The 20,885-nt window shown below is 47.0% G+C and overlaps 1 protein-coding gene across 1 annotated transcript; it reads right to left on the minus strand.

Moving 5' to 3' along the window:
• Positions 1 to 5,373: 5,373 nt before the first annotated feature.
• On the minus strand, positions 5,374 to 18,537 carry ldlrap1b (low density lipoprotein receptor adaptor protein 1b). The gene is made up of 9 exons (XM_042338590.1): positions 18,393 to 18,537; positions 12,937 to 13,079; positions 12,095 to 12,207; positions 11,572 to 11,686; positions 11,189 to 11,261; positions 9,108 to 9,239; positions 8,170 to 8,294; positions 7,524 to 7,558; positions 5,374 to 6,190 (listed from the first exon to the last, which is right to left on the minus strand). The coding sequence occupies exons 1-9, from the start codon at positions 18,475 to 18,477 to the stop codon at positions 6,046 to 6,048; spliced, it is 966 nt and encodes a 321-aa protein (XP_042194524.1). The 5' UTR covers positions 18,478 to 18,537; the 3' UTR covers positions 5,374 to 6,045.
• Between the last annotated feature and the right edge of the window lie 2,348 nt (positions 18,538 to 20,885).

Raw genomic sequence — 20,885 nt, forward strand, 5'->3', positions numbered from 1 at the left:
CCGCTTGCAAATATGAATTATTGGGCATGCCAGCTAAAACCTCCCCCATTTTATAGGGTCTTTCAGAAAATATGTAAGGCATAAAGGAGGTGGGATTTGGTGTAAGAATTCATATAAACCTTGAACAATGATCTTTGAACTTGATCGAACTTTACATAAAGACAAATTAATTACTTACTTCTCACCTAACTGCCCAAACTCCTTAGTCACAAGATTGGCATTTCCTTTCATATACGTATTAATTGAATATAGTTCATTTATTGGGCATTATGCAATCCATCCTTAATATCAACGCACATCTTAAATGGAACAATCGAGCCAATCTGGCATAACAATATGCTGGATGAAAAGATACCAAGGTCCACCCAGTTCGTCTTCCACCATCCTGGCAGTTGCTTGACATGTCATGTCCCAGACTATATGCTGTATCCCCGGATATTATTTCCCAACAGAAATCTATCTAATACGTCCTACATCTTGTCTAGCAATCTCACCATGTTAGAAAGAGCCAGATATTAATTCCAGCCCAAACCCATTAGCGAACATGACAAATTAGCCATTAAAAATCCAGTGATTAAGGAGAATGTGCATCTCTAACTAATGATTATAATGATTACAATTAAGGAGGGTTTTTTATGGTTTAATTTGTTGAAGTTGTTTGTTTTGCTGTAGCAGATTTACATGGTTATCGCTGTAACCGATTTGTGTGCAACTGATGTGACTTTGCGGGGATCCCAATGCTGCTGAGGCTGAGGGATAGTGCAAAAAAAAATGCCGAAAACTGCTATTTTACCTTAATGTTTCCGTCAATATGCAAGAAAATATTTGTGCCAATTTTGAGAAGCGAGTTTTAGAAAGTGGTCAAAGGGCAACGCAAACAATTTTTACTTTTAAATTATTTGCCCTGAAGCAATCCGTCTGTGTCAAACCCCCCTTTGACTCAAAAGGAGTAGAGATTAAGCTTCCCGCTCCACGTGGCTCTGCCAAATGGAAGATTGTTGCCTCATTTCCTGTGGCATAAAGATTCCCTACCTCCAGGTTCCTCAATTCATCTGTGCTAAACCCTTCCTGAGTCTCTTGAAGCTGTTGAGACCTTTTCTTAGATGATTGAATACTCTGTAGAACATGATGGTTCCTAAAGTACTGAGGCCTTGCCAGTCTCGTCCCAAGGATGGCAACGAGTCATAGAATCTTACAGCACAGAAGGAGGCCATTCGACCCATTGTGCCTGTGTCCGCTCTTTGAAAGAGCAACCAACTAGACCCACTCCCCCCCGCTCTTACCCCAACTAATCCCACTCCACCCACTCTTATCCCAACTAGTCCCACTCCCCCCGTTCTTACCCCATAGCCCTTTTTTTCCCCCATCAAGTGCAGTTTCCACATCGCGGCAATGGAAAATGTGTCATTGGAAGTCAGGTATGGAGGTACAATCGTGCATATCAACTGATAAGATCGTTTCAATACTTGTATCCGAGCCAAAGTCTGAAACAAAAGGTCCCAGTTAAAAAGAGGTCGATTGTCTTTTCCTTCGACATCCAAAATTACCTTCTCTCCCTTTCCATCTCGATATAGAAGCTTGACATTATCTGTATGTCCAATGTGCAGTTATTTGTTTGGTGTCAGTGATCATTTCAGTAAGTTTACGACTGATCACTGCAGTGTTTTGCACAACATGAATCTGAACAAGACATTGGCCTGATCAGACCCATCGATTATTTAGCTGGCTTTAAAATTTGAGGGTGTCAAAGAGAAGGTTGGTCAAACTTTGTGAACGGGTTACGAACAATTATGAAAAGCCCTTTAAGAGGGCTAGCATGATTACTTATTGCTGTACATGAAATCAAGAGATTTTACATTTTTACCAATAATGTACATAATTTAAATTCTATGAAATGTATGAACATATTTTCAAATAAAAAAATGCCACTTTATTCTGGTGTTGAGAGTGTTGCGCATTTGTCCACCTCCGACAGACACTTGGCATTCCTGGGCTGGACGGAATCTTAGGCAAGTTTCCTTACTCCACACACACGCCTGTGCTTACCTACAGTAAACAGGAACCAGGGTGTTAGTCGATTGAGTTGATTGGGGGATTGCTTTCCCGGGATAATAATCAACTGCTCTTAACAACATCTCCTATATTTCCTTCTCCGTCATGTACGCTTCCAGTTTCCTCTTCAATCCATTAAGAGTCGAGGTTAATATATAAAAAAGATAAAAGGGGATGTTCCTAGGTATAGGCGAACAGTCGAGGTGACAGAGATTGACAATTCTTAAGGGAAGAAATGGACTTAATACTACTTTAGTGTCAGTTTATCTGCAAGAACCGAGCAACCTATTCTTTTCAGCTGGAATCAGCTGCCCCAATGTAATTCATTTCAGCACTGTCATTACAGAACCACCCAGTGGCTCAATATATCACGGCAGCCACTACAACAAGACAATTACTGTCCCTGACTCTTACTAATGGACACCCCTGGCATAGTTAGCATTATGATACGTGAATAATCCTTCGCTTTGAAATGCACCCGAAATATTTGCATTGCAAAAATTCACCTGCACCGAACTCCGCACTCCCCCAGCCAGGTTCCACTGTCTCCCCATCTCCCAAAGTTATCAAGGTCCTCGCCCTCACCTGTTAATTTCCTGACAGTGTTAAGTCATGTTATGGTGAAAATAGACTGAAAACAGAGCTTGGTTTTAAGTGGGTCAGTCTAAAACCTGAGCCCTATTCATTAGCTAGTTGCAATCCAAGCGACCTATTTTTTAAATACAGTGCATTATTAATATCGTACTAAAATCCCCACAGCCTGGCACAGGATACCATCTGCTCCAAGGCATCACAAAAATATCATTACTGTTTGAAATCAGGGCTTATAACGACAGCAAGGAAATAACAAGGAGCTGAGCACCTGAAAAGAGGAGTTACTGACTGTATTGCTGTGCGCAATTGACTGCTGCATTTCACCCACAAAATATCTGTATCAAATGCAATGATAATTATTATTATTCCCCTTTCAACATCCTTGGCTTAAGAGAAGGCAAAACAGCAATTTTTGAAAATTCGAGAGGGCTCAATAAATTCACAAACTCGTTATCTCCATTTTTGCCCCCGCCGGGCTTTTGCTGTTACTTTGATAGACAATCATGACTTACCTTTGACATTGCTGCTCTCCTTTACGTGGCTTGAAACCTGTTTAGGTTTGCTTCCTACTGACGTTCTCTCTCAGCATTGAATGCAAAAGTCGGTCCGAAAACAACAAATGACATTTACACGGCGCCTTTCACATCGCGAGGACATCCCAAGGCGCTGGACAGTCAGGGGTTTGGACCCGAGCTGGGGGTTGGGTTCAGGAGGGAGGGAGGGCGGGGAGGGTGGGGGTAGGAGGGTAACCGAAGGCGCAGTTGAAGAGGAGGGTCTCAAGATGGGCTTTGAAGGTCACTCAATCCACGACTGTTTGAGGGACGCTGCTGTGAGCAATTGGCTGCTGCGGTTCTCCCACAAAAGACACAGTTAATTGACTTGACAGTTGTGTGAAGCGCTTTGAGACATCTCGAAGACGTGATAAGGTGCTGTACCGAACGCAAAGAATATTATTATTGTTATCCTGAAGTACTGTTCTGGGGCTTTACTTTTTTCAATCCCGTTTAAAATTTTTACACACCCAATCCACGTTTTCCAAATCTCTAGCTTGAACCCTCTGAGGTAAACACACAGCATTTCAAGCAACTTCAACCCAAAAAAGAAACAATTCTGAACATAGGGCAAAACAGGTCACCTCGTGAGTTACAGCTTCTCTAACCCAAGGAGAGCAATATCTTCCCGGGATGTTTATCAGGTAAACTGGTACCAAGCTGTCAAAACACTGTCAAAATCGGTTTCTTTGGAGGAACTGGGAAAGAGAGGAAAGATTTGTGTTGGGCAACACTCCCATCTGGCGGCTGAATGGAACAGTGAGACGGCATTGAGGCAAATAATGTACCTGACTAAATGTTTTGGGAATCACATAATTCACGTGGACACTTGCTGAGTACACAGAGCGGCAATCAATTGAACTAATCTGTAAAATAAACTCTTGTGGCAGGAAGGACTATATTCACACACACACACAAAGGACCAAAGGAAACAACTTCAAAGCCTTTTTTTTTGGGGTGGGGTGGGGAGGATCTGGCTGTGAATTCTGAGTTTATTTAATCTTATGTTTGCTTTTCAATCACTACAGTCTACAGTAAATAATAATCCTTGTACTTGATACAGCGCCTTACCATGTCCTTGAGACGTCTCAAAGCGCTTCACAGAATATGCTGTATTTTGTGGGCAAAATGTGGCAGCCAATTGCACACAGTATCGTCCCACAAACAGCCGTGGATTGAGTGCCCTTTCTTTTGTATTTTGGAAGGATTATTACACCTGGTAAAGCTATCTGCCAATCGACTGACAACCAGGTTGTGTTATGTGAAGTGTATTGAGACGGTCGTATGATATGACAAAGGTACAAGATCAGATACGGTGATTATTGTGGAACCACAGACAGATACACACAGCAGAAGGGAGTCAAACAGCTTGAGAGGAGAGGAGATTGACTGAGGCCAGAACTGCTTTAGTTAAATGTTGTCAAGTCACAGCCACCTCCTTCCTATTTACTATTCCCACGTGTCCCCGGCTTCACCAGTGGAGCTTTTCCATCTCACTGATGGCCACCTTAAAGCCCGGCTGTGACGAATGGGATAGCCCGAGGTGCTGGCCTGAAAGATTGGATCAAAGTCTCTCCGTGTTGAATTGGAATCCAGGTCTGGCTACCAGTTTACTTTTCTGCATCACAAGTCTTATCACTGGCGTAAAACCACAGCATGAGGATATTTAGCACGTAGTTATTATTATTATTATTATTGCCCAAGGGTTCTTTTGTTCCTTCTTGGCAACGCTGCAGTTAGCGGAGCTGGAAGTCATGCTGCCCCTCACTATACTATTGCCAAAGTTAATAAACCAACATCTTAGAGGGATGAGGGCTTTAAAAACACGCCACACCTTACACAACAAAATTGGAACCACAATACAGCACCTTTTAAACTCAGTTGTTCAAACATTGCTACAGAACTACCTCCAGACTTCAGCAGTGACTAAACTGCAGCACATTCACACTTCAGCATTTTGACTTAAGTTTCTTCAAATTTTAATAATCCTGGCATTTGACACAGCGCCTTATCACGTCTTCGAGACGTCTCAAAACGCTTCCCAGGACACGCTGTAAAGTGAATTGACTGTGTATTTTTGTGGGCGGCCAATTGCGCACAGCAGCGTCCCCACAAACAGTCATGGAACGAGTGAGCAAATTATTCCACTCCTTACAAATTATATCCAACTCAGCTCAGCTGCTCACTATAGGTGGAAAGTCTTTATTTTTTAATTGAATTCCTTCAAGTGTGATTATTGCTGGATATTTGCCGGTGTCAGGGTGGTTAGACTCGTGACAGAACCGAGGGGGAGGGGGGGAGCAGAGACACCCAGGGCCGAGGGTGAGGGAGGGTGCAGCACTTGGTGCTGAACAGAACACATGGGGTTCATTCACTTCGGAAAGAACAGTACATCAAAGAGGATGTTTTATTGTAGCTTAGGTATGAATATATATATATATAAATATATATTTATATTGTTTGGCACTTTGAGGTTTTGTTTCACCCGCACCAACTTCTACTGAAACAAGCAGGCGGCTCGCTGCTCGATGAAAAGTCCGACTGCAGTAGATCTGTACATCATTGGCTGCTCTCGTGGCCTGGATACATCAAGTCCGACCCATTTGGTTTTAGTTCTGAACAGCTGAACGCCAACAATACTGCAGCGGCCACAATCAATCCTCTTCCTCAGTCAGTCAGTCAGTCACTCTGGATCCACACGAACCACAGTCGTTCACGCCAGGACTTCAGGCTTCCCAATCCCACGCCCAGCGAGCGCGGAGCTGGGTTTTCGCATGGTCCTCGGTTCCTCGGCGCAGGCCTGCGGCTCGCCTCGCCTGGCCTCCTCTCCCTGCCGACCCCCAGCTCGTCAGAAGTCAAACAGCTCGTCCTTCTCTGGGGTTGCGGAGTTGGGTTTCTCCCAGTCGGTGGGAGACAGACATTCCTCCGATTGCATGTCCTGAGCGCTCATCCCGATATCCAAAACCTGGGGGTTTGTTCGAGCCTGGGCCAATCTAAGGCGGGGAGGGGGGCAGGGGAAACAGGGGGGGAAGAGAATAAAAGGACAGCAGTTTGCGTCAGATCAATGCAACACCAATACATGTTCCAAGCAGAAGTCGGATTCATTTCTGTTTTGTTTTCCTGCAACCAACAACCACAATTCCCCCCCACCCCTCATCCCCCCCCCCACCCCACTCCCACCTCAAGGTCAGTCTCGGCCGCCGTCAAGCGGTCCAGGACGCTGCTCCAGGCGAAGGGAGCTGTGTAAGCACATGTTGTTGTTGTCGTCGTATCTAAAATCCCAAAGTAACGCAGTAACACGCTGATTCCAGCCGGAGACACTGCAGAGCAATCATGAGCAAACGTTCTTTCCCCCCTCCCTTCTCTAGGTCCGCGACAACAGGCAAGAAATAAAGCAGCTGCTACAGCTAATTCACTGACCCTCTGACCCACTGCCAAAGCTCTGTCCCATACCACACATTCCTCAGCTCCTTCTGGCCTTCGGGGAATGAAATGGTTGAGGCAGAGAGCAGGGAAGGTTGAGGGAAAATTTAGTCGTGGTGCTCAAGGTTATGAGGGTGTTTGATAAGAGTAGAGTTTGATAGGGGAGAAGCTGTTTCCTCTCGCGAGTGAGTGGGTCGGTTAACCAGAGGACACAGATTGAAGATAATTGGCAAAAGAACCAGAGGGGAGACAAGGAGAATTGTTTTTTAAACCCAGAGTGTTGTTGCGGTCTGGAACGCACTGCCTGAAAGGGCGGTGGAAGCAGATTCGATAGTAGTTTTCAAAAGGGAATTGGATATGTACTTGGAAAGGAAACATTCGCAGGGCTTTGGGGTAAGAGCGGGGGGAATGGGATTTGTTGGCAGCTCTTTCAAAGAGCCGGCACAGGCACGATGGGCTGAATGGCCTCCTTCGGTGCTGTAAGATTCTATGATTCTATAACAACCATGCCAAGTGAAATGTTTTACAGACATGTGGATTCTGACACCGAGAGAGCCAAGGTGGCAGGTTTGACAATGAGAGAAGAACATGCATTTGTAGCGAGCAGACATTTACCTGCGGTTGGGGAAAAGCTATCCAAATGGCAGCGTGCAAAAAAAATTATTAAATAATCATCATCAGATCAGGAGATCAGCCTCATCGCGCAGAGAGATTGGAATAATAATAATAATAATTATCCTTGCATTTGAAATAGCACCTTATCACGTCTTCAACACGTCTCAAAGCGCTTCACAGAATACACTGCAAAGTGAATTGACTGTATATTTTGTGGGCGAAACACAATTCACATAATTTAGATAATTTACATCCTTGACATTTTTTTGAGAGAGAAGTGCAATTTACCTCGAAAAAGCTTCGTCCAAATCGTCATCCATTTCCTGAAAACAAACCACAAACAAAGCACAAGGGTAACAGAAGTTAGTCAAATAGGCCTCTCTTTTGACAACAGCGGCTTTATCGCTTCTTCAAAGCACTTCACAGAATATACTGTAAAATATACATAGCTCGTTTGGATTGGCTAAAGGGCAAATACACACGTCCTAACATTTCAGGGTTAAGAGAGGGCACATCCAGATTACCAGAGGCGTCCCACACTGTAGTCGTCGTGCGAGATGGTGGTGGTTCAGACCATGGCGCTGTGTAGGTTTTAAACGTTTCACAGGCCGTGAATACAACCACTTTTCTTTTGCAATTTCCAGTCACTTCCCCTCTCACTGCTAATTGTTGCCTCGCAGCACAGCGAGGGAAGATGGCTTTAAGCGTGGATTGCTTGAACACGTTCTCTAGTTCCCCTTTTATGGCAGGGTATGAGGTCCGTGTTTTCTCGACTGCTCTTTTCGAACCTCGCGAATGGGATCGCGTTAAGAGATCTCGACCCTCCGCCTGGTCTCTAAAGGATAAACGTCCCGGCCAGGGAGCAGATTTCCTCCCCACTTTCTTGGGCAACAACTCCACAGCGAGCACACACAACTCCACAGCAGTCACCTACCCAGACTACGTTGTTATTTACAGAAGAGCTTGTGTCCTTGGGGGAGAGACGGTTGTGCCCGGGGTCGGTGGGCACCGAGGACATGGCTTCATCACTCAGATCCAACAGGTTCGCTGTTGCCACTTCTGCGGGGAATTTAAACCCAAAGGTTGGTTAAACCCACGTCATCTGGATCCCATCGTGTTCAAGCATCTTACGTCAGGCTCCGAACCAATTTAAGACAATAAAATAGTGGAAGCCAGAAACAACAGAATCCCTGATATGAAGTCAAGCCACTCCGACACTACCCTGTGTGAGAGCGCGGTGTAAATGTATGTTGTGGTTTGGTTACAACGTGGGTTTGGCTCATATAATGGATGCCCTGAGCTGCAAAGCTAATAACAACAACAATAATAATAATAACCCTCGCATTTGATACAGCGCCTTATTGAGTCTTCGAGACGTCTCAAAGCGCTACACGGGATACAGTGTAAAGTAAATTGAGTGTATGTTTTGTAGGCGAAAAGTGGCAGCCAATTGCTCACAACAGCGTCCCACAAACAGCCGTGGGTTAGTGACTAAAATAATAGGTTTTTTAAAATTGAAGGGATTATTACCACCAGAAAGTGAACCTCAATCAACTAACAACCGGGTTCCTACTGACTGCCAGGTAAACAGAGGTGTGTGCGTGTGTGTGTACGTGTGCGTGTGCGAGGAGTAAGGAAACTGGCCTAAGGTTTCGTTCTGACCTGACCCGCCCGGGAATCGAACCCGGGTCCTCTCGCTTGCGAGGCGAGGGCTCTAACCACCGAGCTACAGTGGGTCAAAAACCGCCTCCTGATTTCACTCCTAAGTGGCCTCCGGCTCCGATATTAAGATGATGGTCCCCCTTGTTGTGGAATCCACCCCCCCTCACCCCACCCCACACACAACCACCAGAGGATAGGCATCGAAGGAACGAGACTGTACCAAAGACTCCATGATTCTATAAACGGCCGTTACCTTGACTATGGACGTCTGCCGAACTCCCAGCTGGAGAGTTACCCGATGCTTCCCCTCAGGCACCGCACAGGTGACTCGCTTCTCTTTTTCTAGGAAGAAAAAGACCAAACAGCTAAAGTTACACATCGGCCTGAGAGCGAAGCCCTCCGCAGTGCGAAGGCCGCTGTGTAAGTTGTTGCTGCTGATTTAGTAACACGGGAACAGGCAGCGCTTTACAAGTCCAATGCCTTCTCTCTGGCCTGGTCCAAAGTAAACATTTTTTTTCCTCCCGACTCTCGTCCGACTCGGCTGAACCCACCACCAAAATAGCCATCGAATTCCTTCTGCAATTTGCTGACATCATCTGTCTCCGTGGTGGTTTATTCCAAACACTGATTGTTCTGCAAGCCGTAGTCCCTGCCTCTCTCTCTCTCCCTCCTTTTCCCCCTCCCACCCTCTCCCTCTCATCTTCAGATCCATCTTTTTGACCACTCACTCACTCACTCACCGCTCCCCCTCCACCCCACCCCCAATCCTCCACAAATTCCCCCCATTCCACCCAAAAGCTCAGGGCCCCAACAAGCTGTTGTGAAGCTCTCCGAGACCTCCTCCTGACACGAAAGGTCCTGTACAAATAGCGGTCGTTGCTAAGCATAGAATTATTCAGTCTGAGCTGCTTCTCCTCGCGTTGCTTCTCTGAGCTCAGTCTGTATCTCAGTGATCTCTTTGGTTTGATCACGGTATCAAAGACTAGTTTATCTAAACTCTCTGAGATCTTGCTTTCAACTAGACTTACTCGACATTAGCTTAAAGAACGAGAGGTTTGGGAACGCACAGAATTTACTCCCAAAACAGTTTGAGTGATGGGAGATTCTTTTAAAACTATTTTTGTTTCTCCTGGAGTTCATGTGGGACACTTGGTCTCTAGGATACAATAACAATATAAGCTTCCTTGCATTTGAGGGCGCGCTTTAGAATAATAATGATAATCCTGGCGTTTGATAAGGCGTCTCATCACATCTTCGAGACGTCGCAAAGCGCTTCACAGGATAGACTGCGCGTTGAGATCTCGCAAAGCAAGATTTCAAAAAAACTTATGAAGTGTAGTGACTGTATTTTGCAGGCGAACAGGGCAGCTGATTTGCGCTCAGCGATACAATGCAAATTAACGGTTGTGGAGCACCTTTCACTGTCCCTCAAAGAGCCACAAAGCGAATGACCATTCACTGGGGGCAAAGACTTTTCCCACTCACCACCACCACCAACAACAACTTGTATTTACATAGCCCGCCTTACGCAATGAATTTCGTGCAAAGTAACGTCTTTGGAAAAAAATAGGTCAAGTCTGGTGTGTACGACCCGAGCTAAACTTTACAGTTATACCATGAACTCAGAACGACCTCTTTCTCTATCTCACTGAAGCCTTGATATACATCAGGAGAGACTACACAGTAAAAACATGCCACTCCCTCCGCCACCTCGCACTCACTCAACTCCACTTTGCTGCTTCCTGAAAATGTGACCACAGAAGCCCAACCCTCGTGTGAATCCACAACCATTTAGATAAATAGTAATAAAGCTTCCTGTTGACTGTTCCTCCCCGCCCTCCAGATCCCAACACCCCAACAACAACGACAACTTGGATTTATATAGCGCCCTCCAACTCGGGACCAAATCCTTGACTGTTTCAGCGGCTTGGGACGTCCTCCCGACGTGAATGAGAACAAGACGCCGGGTATAATAATAATCTGCAGCGCAGTCACACTTCAGCATTCCTCAAATTTTATTAACAATCCTGGCATTTGACACAGCGCCTCATCACGTCTTCGAGACGTCTGAAGCACTTCACAGGATACCCTGTGAAGTGAATCGATTGTGTATTTTTTGTGGATGAAACGCGGCAGCCAATTGCGCACAGCAGTGTCCCCCACACACAGTCGCAGGTTGAGTGACCAAATTTTAAACACGGTCACTTCACTTCACAGTTACAAAGAAATTGACTGTACATTCTGTGCACGAAAGCCCAGGGTCAGTTCCCCAAACAACGCAGGAAACCCACCTTCTTTAGCCAACTGCCAGTACTCAAAAGCTACTTTGAAAGCCTGAGCCACAGTCAGAGTCACTGCCTGGGCCTGGGAAGAAAAGAGAGTACAGGTTAATTATTGTTCCTTCATGTTAGGCCTGGATACGATTTGTAACCACACAGCCTGGATAAAGCCAAGAGGAACCATCTTGGCATCTCTTGAGGCAACTGTAGAGTGCAATATGTCACCGAGTGTTGAAATGGTATACTCTTACACAATTGCTTTCATTCCAGTTACACCGATCATTCTGCTATCAGCAGGACTAACAAGTCAGCCAACAGTCAGAAAGAGAAAGGGGGAGAGAGAGGGGTAGGTGGGGGGAGAAGAGAGAGGGAGGGAGAGGTGTTGCATAACTCACCACTTTCTTCTTTGTACACAGAAATGCGTGGCACTCCAAGGTCTCGTTGAGTTGGCTCTGCGCGATGTACGCAAACACTTTATCATGGGCCTTGTCTGCTGTACAATACGATATCCTGGTCAATGGGAAAGGACATTATTTGTCAAACCATTCAAGGCAGCAAGATTATTATTAATATTGTTTTTTTGGGGGGGTGGGGGAGTGGGGGGGAGAGGTGTCAGCCGGGTGTCTAACACACGCGGAAACCCATCGCCGTGCTTAAGAGCATCAGGAATATTCAGGAGAGTAGAATAAAGAAGAAGAAAAGAATAAGGATGGGAAGAATTAATAGGAACAAACCTGAACGTTTTAATACTGGCAAATCAGCATGACTTCATCTGGAAGTTATTTTTGTGTTGACTTAAAAACAGGCTGAGTCAGCGCTCGACATGTTGGGTAAACACCAGCAGCGGCTTAAAGGACATAACCTTCCCACCCACTCCCCACTGTCATGGGTCACACACGGTGTCAGTGTGATGAGTACCTGTAGATGGAGATATTTTCTTTCTGTTGGTTACTCGTGCTGTCACGGAGAATGATTCCTCGCGGGGACACCGTCAACGTGACCTTCTGAAGTTTCTTCCCGCTCGCTTTGGCCTGCGTCGCACATAAGCGAAAGTTGCCTCAAAAGCCAACGCACACTCCACTCACACCCTCCCTCCTTTCCCTCGCTTGGCCCAGCCTCAAACCGCAGCTGTTTTTGACCCGAAACTGCTCGCGACACCAACAGTGTGAAAGTACGAGCAGAAACGTTTCGCAACTTCACACGGACGCTCTTTCAGCTTCGCTATTCCTTTCCTTTAAAAAAAGGCCTCGTTAACTGGGAGTAAGTAGGCAGAGATTTTTGTGATGTGAAGCAGTTGTGGACAGGACAGGGAGCGCAATGGAAACACACCCAGTGCTGAGCAAACGGAATGGTTCCTATGTCTGTGCTCAGATGTGCCTCAGGCCTGGGACAAACCACAGAATATGTTGTAAAATGTAGTGACTGTGTATTCTGTGGGCGAAACACGGCAGCCGCTTGTGCACAGCAGCGTCCCCACAAACAGTCGCGGATTGAGTGACCAAATTATTATTTTTTTTTAAAAGGATTATGACCCCTGGAAAGCGATCGGCCAATCGACTAACAACCGGGTTCCTGGTAAACAGAGGCGTGTGTGTGGAGTAAGGAAACTTGCCTAAGGTTTCGCCCTGACCCAGGTCCTCTCGCTTGCGAGGCGAGTGCTCTAACCACCGAGCTACAGGACAACGGCAGCTACTGTACATCAAGGCTGCTTTGTTTGAGCCGGGGTTCCCTCCCGAAGCTTGTGATTAATGTAATGTTACCATAGTGACTATCCTCCGGACGGCAGCAGATGACATGTCCTCCCCCTTGGGTTGCTCTACGAGAGTCATACCCAAATATTTTAGGTTAAATATCATTCCCTCCTGGAGAGTTTCTCTCGTGTCCGTCCAGTTCTCCGGCAACTCTTGAGGGGGAAAAAAAAACACAAGGTTGACAATAATAATAATAACTCTTGCATTTGATCTAGCGTCTCATCACATTGCTGAGACGTCTCAAAGCGCTTCACAGAAACATACCGTAAAGTGACTTGACTGCATAAGGCCTGAGGAAACAGAGTCGGGAATAGATTTCGAATGGGAATTGGTCAGGTAGGACAAAAGGAAAAAATCTGCAGAGCTATTGGGTACGATTGGGGGAATGGGACTGATTGGGCCGCTCTTTCAAAGAACCGACACGGGCACGACGGGGTGAATGGACTCCTTCTTTGCCGTCAGATTCTACGATTTTATGATTCTATACTTTGTGGGCAAAATGCGGCAGACAATTGCTAACAGCAGCGCCCCAGAAACAGCGATTGATTTTCAAATCCTGCTGGTCACAGACAAAAATCCTAGCCAGGCGGCCCGGGGAGAGCCAACTACAAAAATGATCGACCTTGAACATGGAAACTGCAACAAAAATAGGAAGTGAAAGCCATAAAACCAGCAATCGCATCATCAGCCTCTCAAACAGCAATCACGCCCAACTAAGTCAGCCCGCAACACAATACTTTAGGGTGTAAATGAATATATCAAATGCAAGGATTTTTATTATCATCATCATCATCATCAAACAACCTCAAACAACCGGAGACCGCCCCCCACCCCCCACCCAAAAAAAATGTAGAAGTTGGAAAGGACGCTGTGTAGAATACTGTGTTTTGCTCTCTGGTAAAACAGCAAAACTCAAAACATTTCAACAGTTTGACGTTGATGCAGGTATTAAATATGAACTTTCGCCACTCGCTGCTCAAACCCCATAGCTTTCAGCAGCAGAGAGTAATGTGAGCACAGTGCTGAAAGATAAGCAACTGAATTATGAGAAGGAGAGAGAGAGAGAGAGAGAGAGCAAAGAAACTCACTCACTGTCATTGTGAAATGCGTTCACCGGAGAAACTCAGGCCACGGAAAGCAAATCACTCAACATCAGCCACAGATCACTGGCACCAACCAGTACACACAAACACAGGAAACCTCACACAAGTCTTATCAGCCGGGACCATACATTTAATATGACTTATGCAATGTACGAGTTACATCGAACTTGGCATAGAATATAAACTCTTGAATGTACTTGGTCAGATGTACGACATAGGAGATTATAATCATCCCTTCGAAACAATAATAATTTGGTCACTCAGTCCACGGCTGTTTGTGGGGACGCTGCTGTGCGTAATTGGCTGCCGGGTTTCGCCCACAAAACACACAGTCACTGCACTTGACAACATATTCTGTGAAGCGCTTTTGAGACGTCTCGACAACGTGATAAGGCGCTGTATCAAAGGGAAGGGGGGAAACGCGGCAGCCAATTGCGCACAGAGGTATTACTTTACCTTAATTTTATTTTAGTGCGAAAATCAGTAGTAACAGCAGCAGCATTGGAGCTCACCCCGACAGTCAACACTTACAGCAAGAAATTTTGCAGTTATATCGTCACCATCACACAGTATTACTTCTTAAAATGGTTCCCAGGAACACGGTGGGAAGTGGGCGGAGGGGAATTTAAAGAGAGGAATAATGGAAGGAGGAAAAGCTTAGTGAGTGGAGGCGCACAATTGATCAGAAGAGATATTTTCGTGCTTTGGTGGCTATTCTAACTTCCGACAATCCTAACTAAATAAAGTGGACGCAGCCGTTTCAAGACGCGCAACACTAACGACTTCATGTGGAAACGCCTCGTGCTGTCATTTGTGTACACCGCCATCAGGGAGAGATGACAGGCACATGTCTATCCTGGTTCACCTCCATCAACAAGCAAAAAGGCCAAGCTTGCCAAATCCGCGAGCAGACACTTTGTCCTTCAAAGTTGACCGTCCTTTCAGTCACGTTTCCAACCCCACCTCCCTCCCCCCCCCCTCCCTACCCCAGGTGCCCTCCCAGCATTGTCAGTTGCTTCGGGACGTCCTCTGGACATGAAACGCCTTCTGCTTAAATGTAAATTGTATTGTACACACAGCCTCGCCCACAATAAATACAACCTCACCACTTCACAGTGTACCACAAACAGTCGTGGATTGAATGACCGAATCATTTTTTTTTTAAGAAAGGGATTATTACACCCGGAACGTGATCCATCAATCGACTAACAACCGGGTTCCTACTCGCTGCTGGTAAACAGAGCTGCGTGGAGTAAGGAAACTTGCCTCGGGTTTCGCCCTCTGCCCGGGAATCGAACCCGGGTCCTCCAGAGTGCTCTGACCACTGAGGTCCAGGACTCCACGATCTTGCGGCTGTGCCTGGTATACCCCGTGATTTTAAAAAAAAAATCCCAGTGTCGGCCGGGAACACCATTGCACGCGAGTCTGTTTCAGGCAGCAGTGCAAACCGGTAAACCTGTACAGGACCAACTCTGTACCCAACAGGTTTTTTTTCTTCTGTTCCGATCGTCTGATGCCATCACTGGTCTGAGAGCTGCGAAGCACCCGGTGAGTGCAGTAAACCTGCCAACAGGCCAGGCCAGGCCAGGCCAGGCCAGGCACAGCAAACCACTCTCCACAAGATCTGCGAATGATTCACACCAGGCCCTGGGGTCATCTGTTCCTCACTCCCCCCCCTCCGCTCATCTCCCCACCCCACTACTGCAGTGAAACCTCAAATCAGACTCCGACTCGGCTCAAACATCCTCTGCGACAGTCAGACAGTCTCAGGCATCGTCACTTTTGTGGCTGCCACCTCTCACCCCACAAAATACACAGTCACTCCACTTGGCACTGTGTCCCGGTGAAGCGTTTTGAGATGTCTCGATGACGTGGTGAGTCGCTGTATAAACATTCGAGGAGCATTAGTCGTCGCCCCCAGCTTTCAATAGTAATAATAACCCTCGCATTTGATACAGCGCCTTATCACACTGTTGAGACGTCTCAAAGCGCTTCACGGGATACACTGTCAAGTGTAGTGACTGTGTGTTTTGTGGGTGAAATGCAGCAGCCGATTGCGCACAGCAGTGTCCCCACAAACGGCCGCTGCCCGGAAACCATTGTTGTAGCTTTTCAACTCAGGAAACACGTTCAAATGTTGAGTTACAGTTCTGGGGATTTATTTACCAGCCGGGCTGGTTGGATAAACTGAAAACAAGGGAAACATATTTTAAATTCCTCCCAGACTCCAGGTCTCTGCTCTCAGCAAAGTACTGCAGTGGGAGTCAGTCAGTCAGTCAGGGAGGAATCTAGTCTGTTTGACAGGGAAACGCCTGCTATATATATATATATATGTGTGTGTATATATATCATTGAAATGTTCTTTTTAAAAGAAGGGAAACCAGGGGAACGGCGATTTCGGGGTTAAACCTTTAACAATACAACTAAACCCTTAAAACTTATTGGCAAACAGCGAGGCCGGAAAATCTGAAGGCGAAAGAGCAGGTCAGTGCAGTGGGTGACGTTTAAACATGTTTCACTGGAAACACACACACACAGACCAGAAACACACACACACACGGACCAGAAACACACACACACACACAGACCAGACACACACACACACAGACCAGACACACACACACAGACCAGACACACACACACGCACACACACACAGACCAGAAACACACACACAGACCAGACACACACACACACACACACACACACGGACCAGAAACACACACACATCTAAATATATATTATTAAAACATCATTTTCTCTTATCACCGCTCTCTGCCAAGTTAATAAACTGTTAGACTGAACTATTAAAAAGTCTGAACTACACAAACTCACACATATATATATATATATATATATTAACAACATCACCGCCCCTGACCCTGACCCTCCCTGTGCCCGGGTTTGGCCAAGTTGCTAAACTGTTAAAAATCGAACTTAAGATTCAACTAATAAAACAGGTTCTGACACTGAGTAACAGCGCCACATCAACACCAACTGAACCCCAAACACACAGCAGCTCTACAAGGACAGGAATCCGGCCTCAGGCCTGTGAGAGGCAGTGAGGGAGGAGTGAGTGAGTGAGAGTCAGTGAGTGAGTGAGGAGTGAGTGAGTGAGAGTCAGTGAGTGAGTGAGGAGTGAGTGAGAGTCAATGAGGAAGTGAGTGAGGGAGGGAGTGTGTCAGTGAGTGAGGGAGGAGTGAGGGAGTGTGTCAGTGAGTGAGGGAGGAGTGAGGGAGTGTGTCAGTGAGTGAGGGAGGAGTGAGGGAGTGTGTCAGTGAGTGAGGAGTGAGTCAGTGAGTGAGGGAGGAGTGAGGGAGTGTGTCAGTGAGTGAGGGAGGAGTGAGGGAGTCAGTGAGGAGTGAGGGAGGAGAGTCAGTGAGTGCGGAGTGAGTGAGAGTCGGGGAGTGAGTGACGGCTCCGAACTGATACATTGTCGCCAACAACGCGGCGCTGATCGGCGACACTGTAACGTTCAGCACTTCCGCACGTGGTCCCCAAAGCGATACATTGTCACCGGAACCACAGCACCGAATCCGTCATTAATATTGACGTCTGAAACCAAATACGACCCCTCCTCTCCCCCCACTCTCCCCCCACTCCCTCTCCCCCTCCCTCTCCCCCCACTCTCCCCTCCCTCTCCCCCCACTCCCTCTCCCTCTCCCCCTCCTCTCCCCCCCACTCCCTCTCCCCTCCTCTCCCCCCACTCCCTCTCCCCCCACTCCCTCTCCCCCCACTCCCTCTCCCCCTCTCCCTCCCTCTTCCCCTCTCCCCTCCCTACTCTCCCCCTCTTCCCCTCCCTCCACTCTCCCCACTCCCTCCCTATCCCCCCACTCCCTCCCTATCCCCCACTCCCTCCCTATCCCCCCACTCTCCTCTCCCCCACTCTCCTCTCCCCCCACTTTTATGGCTTTGACCATCGGTCACTGTTGGTGACTGTGACCGACGACCAAAGCGAATCTCCTGATCCATTTCGGCCAATAATAGTGTTCGGTATATAGTTCGACACCAACTCTCAGCGACACCGACTTCTCTGACAATAAGTTCCCGATTGGTATTGTGGACTTTTTTATATATTGAGGCGGTATTGTCGGGACCCATTTTTTCTACCCTCTCTCCCCCTCCCCTCCTCCTCCCCCAACCTCCCTCTCTCCCCTCCCCTCCTCCTCCCCTCCCCCTCTCCCCTCCTCCTCCCTCTCTCTCTCCCCCCCTCCCTCCCCACACCCCCTCTCTCCCCCCCTCTCTCCCTCCCCCCCTCTCTCGCCCCCCTCTCCCCTCCCACCCCCCTCTCCCCCTCTCCCCCGCAATTTCTTTACACTTATTAAAACTTAAGTTTTTTTATATATATTAAAAAAAACACCTACTTTTGTGTTTGCCGCCGCCCCAACTCTGTTTAGCGATGTTGGGACTCCTTATAATCGCTCTTCCTGCCGACTTTAAAGCGTCCATGTTACAGATTACACCCCCACCCCCACACACACACACCCAACCACACACACACACCCCCCCACACACACACTCCCACACACACACACCCCCCACCCCCACACACTCCCCCCTACACACACCCCCCCACACACACACTCCCCCCAACCACACACTCCCCCCTCCCCCCCACACACACAAATAATCCAGACTCAGCACATAAATACTTTGCTGTAGGGGATTTACACAGATCCCCTCTCCCCCCCTTTTCTCACTCTCTCTTCACCCCCCACCCCTGGTTTCCCCCTCTCTTCCCCCTTCTCTCCCCCTGGTCTCCTCCCTGTCTCTCTGTCCCCCCTCTCCCCCTTCTCTCTCTAGTCCCCCCTCTCCCCCCTCTCTCTCTAGTCCCCCCTCTCCCCCCTCTCTCTCTGACTCCCCTCTCTGTCTCCCCCGTCTCCCCCTCTCCCCCCTGTCTCTCTGTCCCCTGTTCCTGGTGTAGTGACTGGTCTCTGGACGCTCTCAGTCCGCTCTGGAGTTCAGGAGATGATATTTATGTAAATCACTAAACTGTCGATGACGCGTTTCACGTCCTCCAACATTGCAAACTGACAATATCCAATTACAACCCCTTCTCTGTGAAGGAGAACCTCAGAAACACCACAATCTGCAAATGAGACAGTAATCCACCACTGCCCATCAGTGACATTGTAAACCGAGTCATTTAAAAGAAATCCCTCCAACTTTGATGACTGGATTACTGAGATATGGTATTGTAAAGCTCCTTATCTTTGTTTACCTTTAAAGCCATTCACCAACACTCTGGACAGGACAGGAGGAATATCTGTGGTGACATATAAAGGAGTGTGTCAACACATGTGGAGTCCTTTATTGTAGTAATAACAATGTTCCTGGCATTTATCCACAGCGCCTTATCACGTCGTAGAGACGTCTCAAAGCGCTTCACAGGATATACTGTATATACAAAAGTGAATTGACTGTATATTTTGTGGGCGAAACACGGCAGCCAGTTGCGCACAGCAGTGTCCCTGCAAACAGTTGTGGATTCAGTGACCAAATTATTATTTTTATTTTTTTGAAGAGGTTATTACCCCCAGAAAAACGTTATATATATATATATATATATATATATATATAAAGAGAGAGCGATTCAAGGAGCTCTGAGATGCCGTCCGGCGTGGAGGGCGCTATATAAATCCTAGTTGTTGTTGTACAGAGAGAGAGAGAGAGAGAGAGAGTTGTGCTGGTAAAGAGATCAAAATAAACTTTGCGTCAGTTAAGTATACCCCCTCGATGTGAAATGGATTAAAATAGCAGCATGGCTTTTCGGACTAGTTTTAAACTTACCCCCACGTTTCCTCCGGCCAGACAGACTTGCTGCTTTATGTTTTGGCCGTGTGTCAAAAACAAAAGTGGTGCAAACAGTTTCAATAAACAAGAGTCACTCAACAAAGCTCCCAACGAGGCGGACTGTAAGACAGTAGCAGCTTCTGCAGAAAGACGTACAGTTCTGCCACTTGTTTGTGAAACAACTTTGAACGGAATCTTTCGAGTGGTACAGATTGTGCACAGCAGCGAAATGGGAATAAATGTGAGCGTTACTCGCATACAAATTGTATTAATTTTTTTTAATCCTGTGGCTCAGTCCACCGTTAGCTTCACACTCACACCGGGAGATACAACTCTTTCCAATTGGCGGCTGACAAATCTGTAAGGCAATGTTCTAAAGGGTGTACAGCAGAGAAGGAAGCTGAGAACCACAAATTACCTTGGGACGTCCTCCCGCTGTGAATAGTAATATAATAATAATAATAAAGGCGCTATATGGATGTAATTTGTTGTTGCAGTTGATATAACGTCTTTCAAGTCGTCTCAAAGCACTTCTCAGGATGTACTGTATAGATTGACTGTATGTTTTGTGAGCAAAACACACGGCAGCCAATCGTACACAGCGATGTCCCACAAACAGTGAGTGACCAATTTTATTTGGGGATTGTGTGAGCGAGGACATAATTCATAAAACTTTGCCCTCGGGATTCGGTGGCACACAATAACACAGCCCTTTCACGTCTAGACATTGGCTCAATTCTCGCCTGGACTGATGGGCCGAAAGCCCTTTCTCTCCGCCACTCCTTGTTCTCCGGCACTGAATGATTTTGAGATGGAAACCGGGAACCTACAGCTCAAAAACCAGCCGGAATTTGGCAAAACCACTCGAAAGGCGAGTCAGGGCTGGTCAGCAATTCAGCAATGTTTACTGCCGCCTTGTGGCCAATCCATGTAAATTCAATGGTTAATCTCTTGCCCCCAAAATCTATCGAGTCACATCGCAAACCGTCTCGCGGGGCATGAACGCAGGAACAGGTCAACTGGGCTGAAAGACCCATTTCCATACCCCATCATCACTTCCTGCG

This window comes from Callorhinchus milii, unplaced genomic scaffold (assembly GCF_018977255.1).
Source record: "Callorhinchus milii isolate IMCB2004 unplaced genomic scaffold, IMCB_Cmil_1.0 Scaffold10, whole genome shotgun sequence".
NCBI lineage: Eukaryota > Metazoa > Chordata > Chondrichthyes > Chimaeriformes > Callorhinchidae > Callorhinchus > Callorhinchus milii.

Bases quoted from the DNA above. Each gene is read 5' to 3' on its own strand.
- ldlrap1b (XM_042338590.1), bottom strand. From the start codon at position 18,477: ATGGACGCTTTAAAGTCGGCAGGAAGAGCGATTATAAGGAGTCCCAAC. The intron at 11,687-12,094 runs GTACTCATCACA...CCCATTGACCAG, and splicing joins GAAAATATCTCCATCTACAG to GATATCGTATTGTACAGCAG. The intron at 9,240-11,188 runs GTGGGTTTCCTG...TTTTCTTCCTAG, and splicing joins CTGGCAGTTGGCTAAAGAAG to AAAAAGAGAAGCGAGTCACC.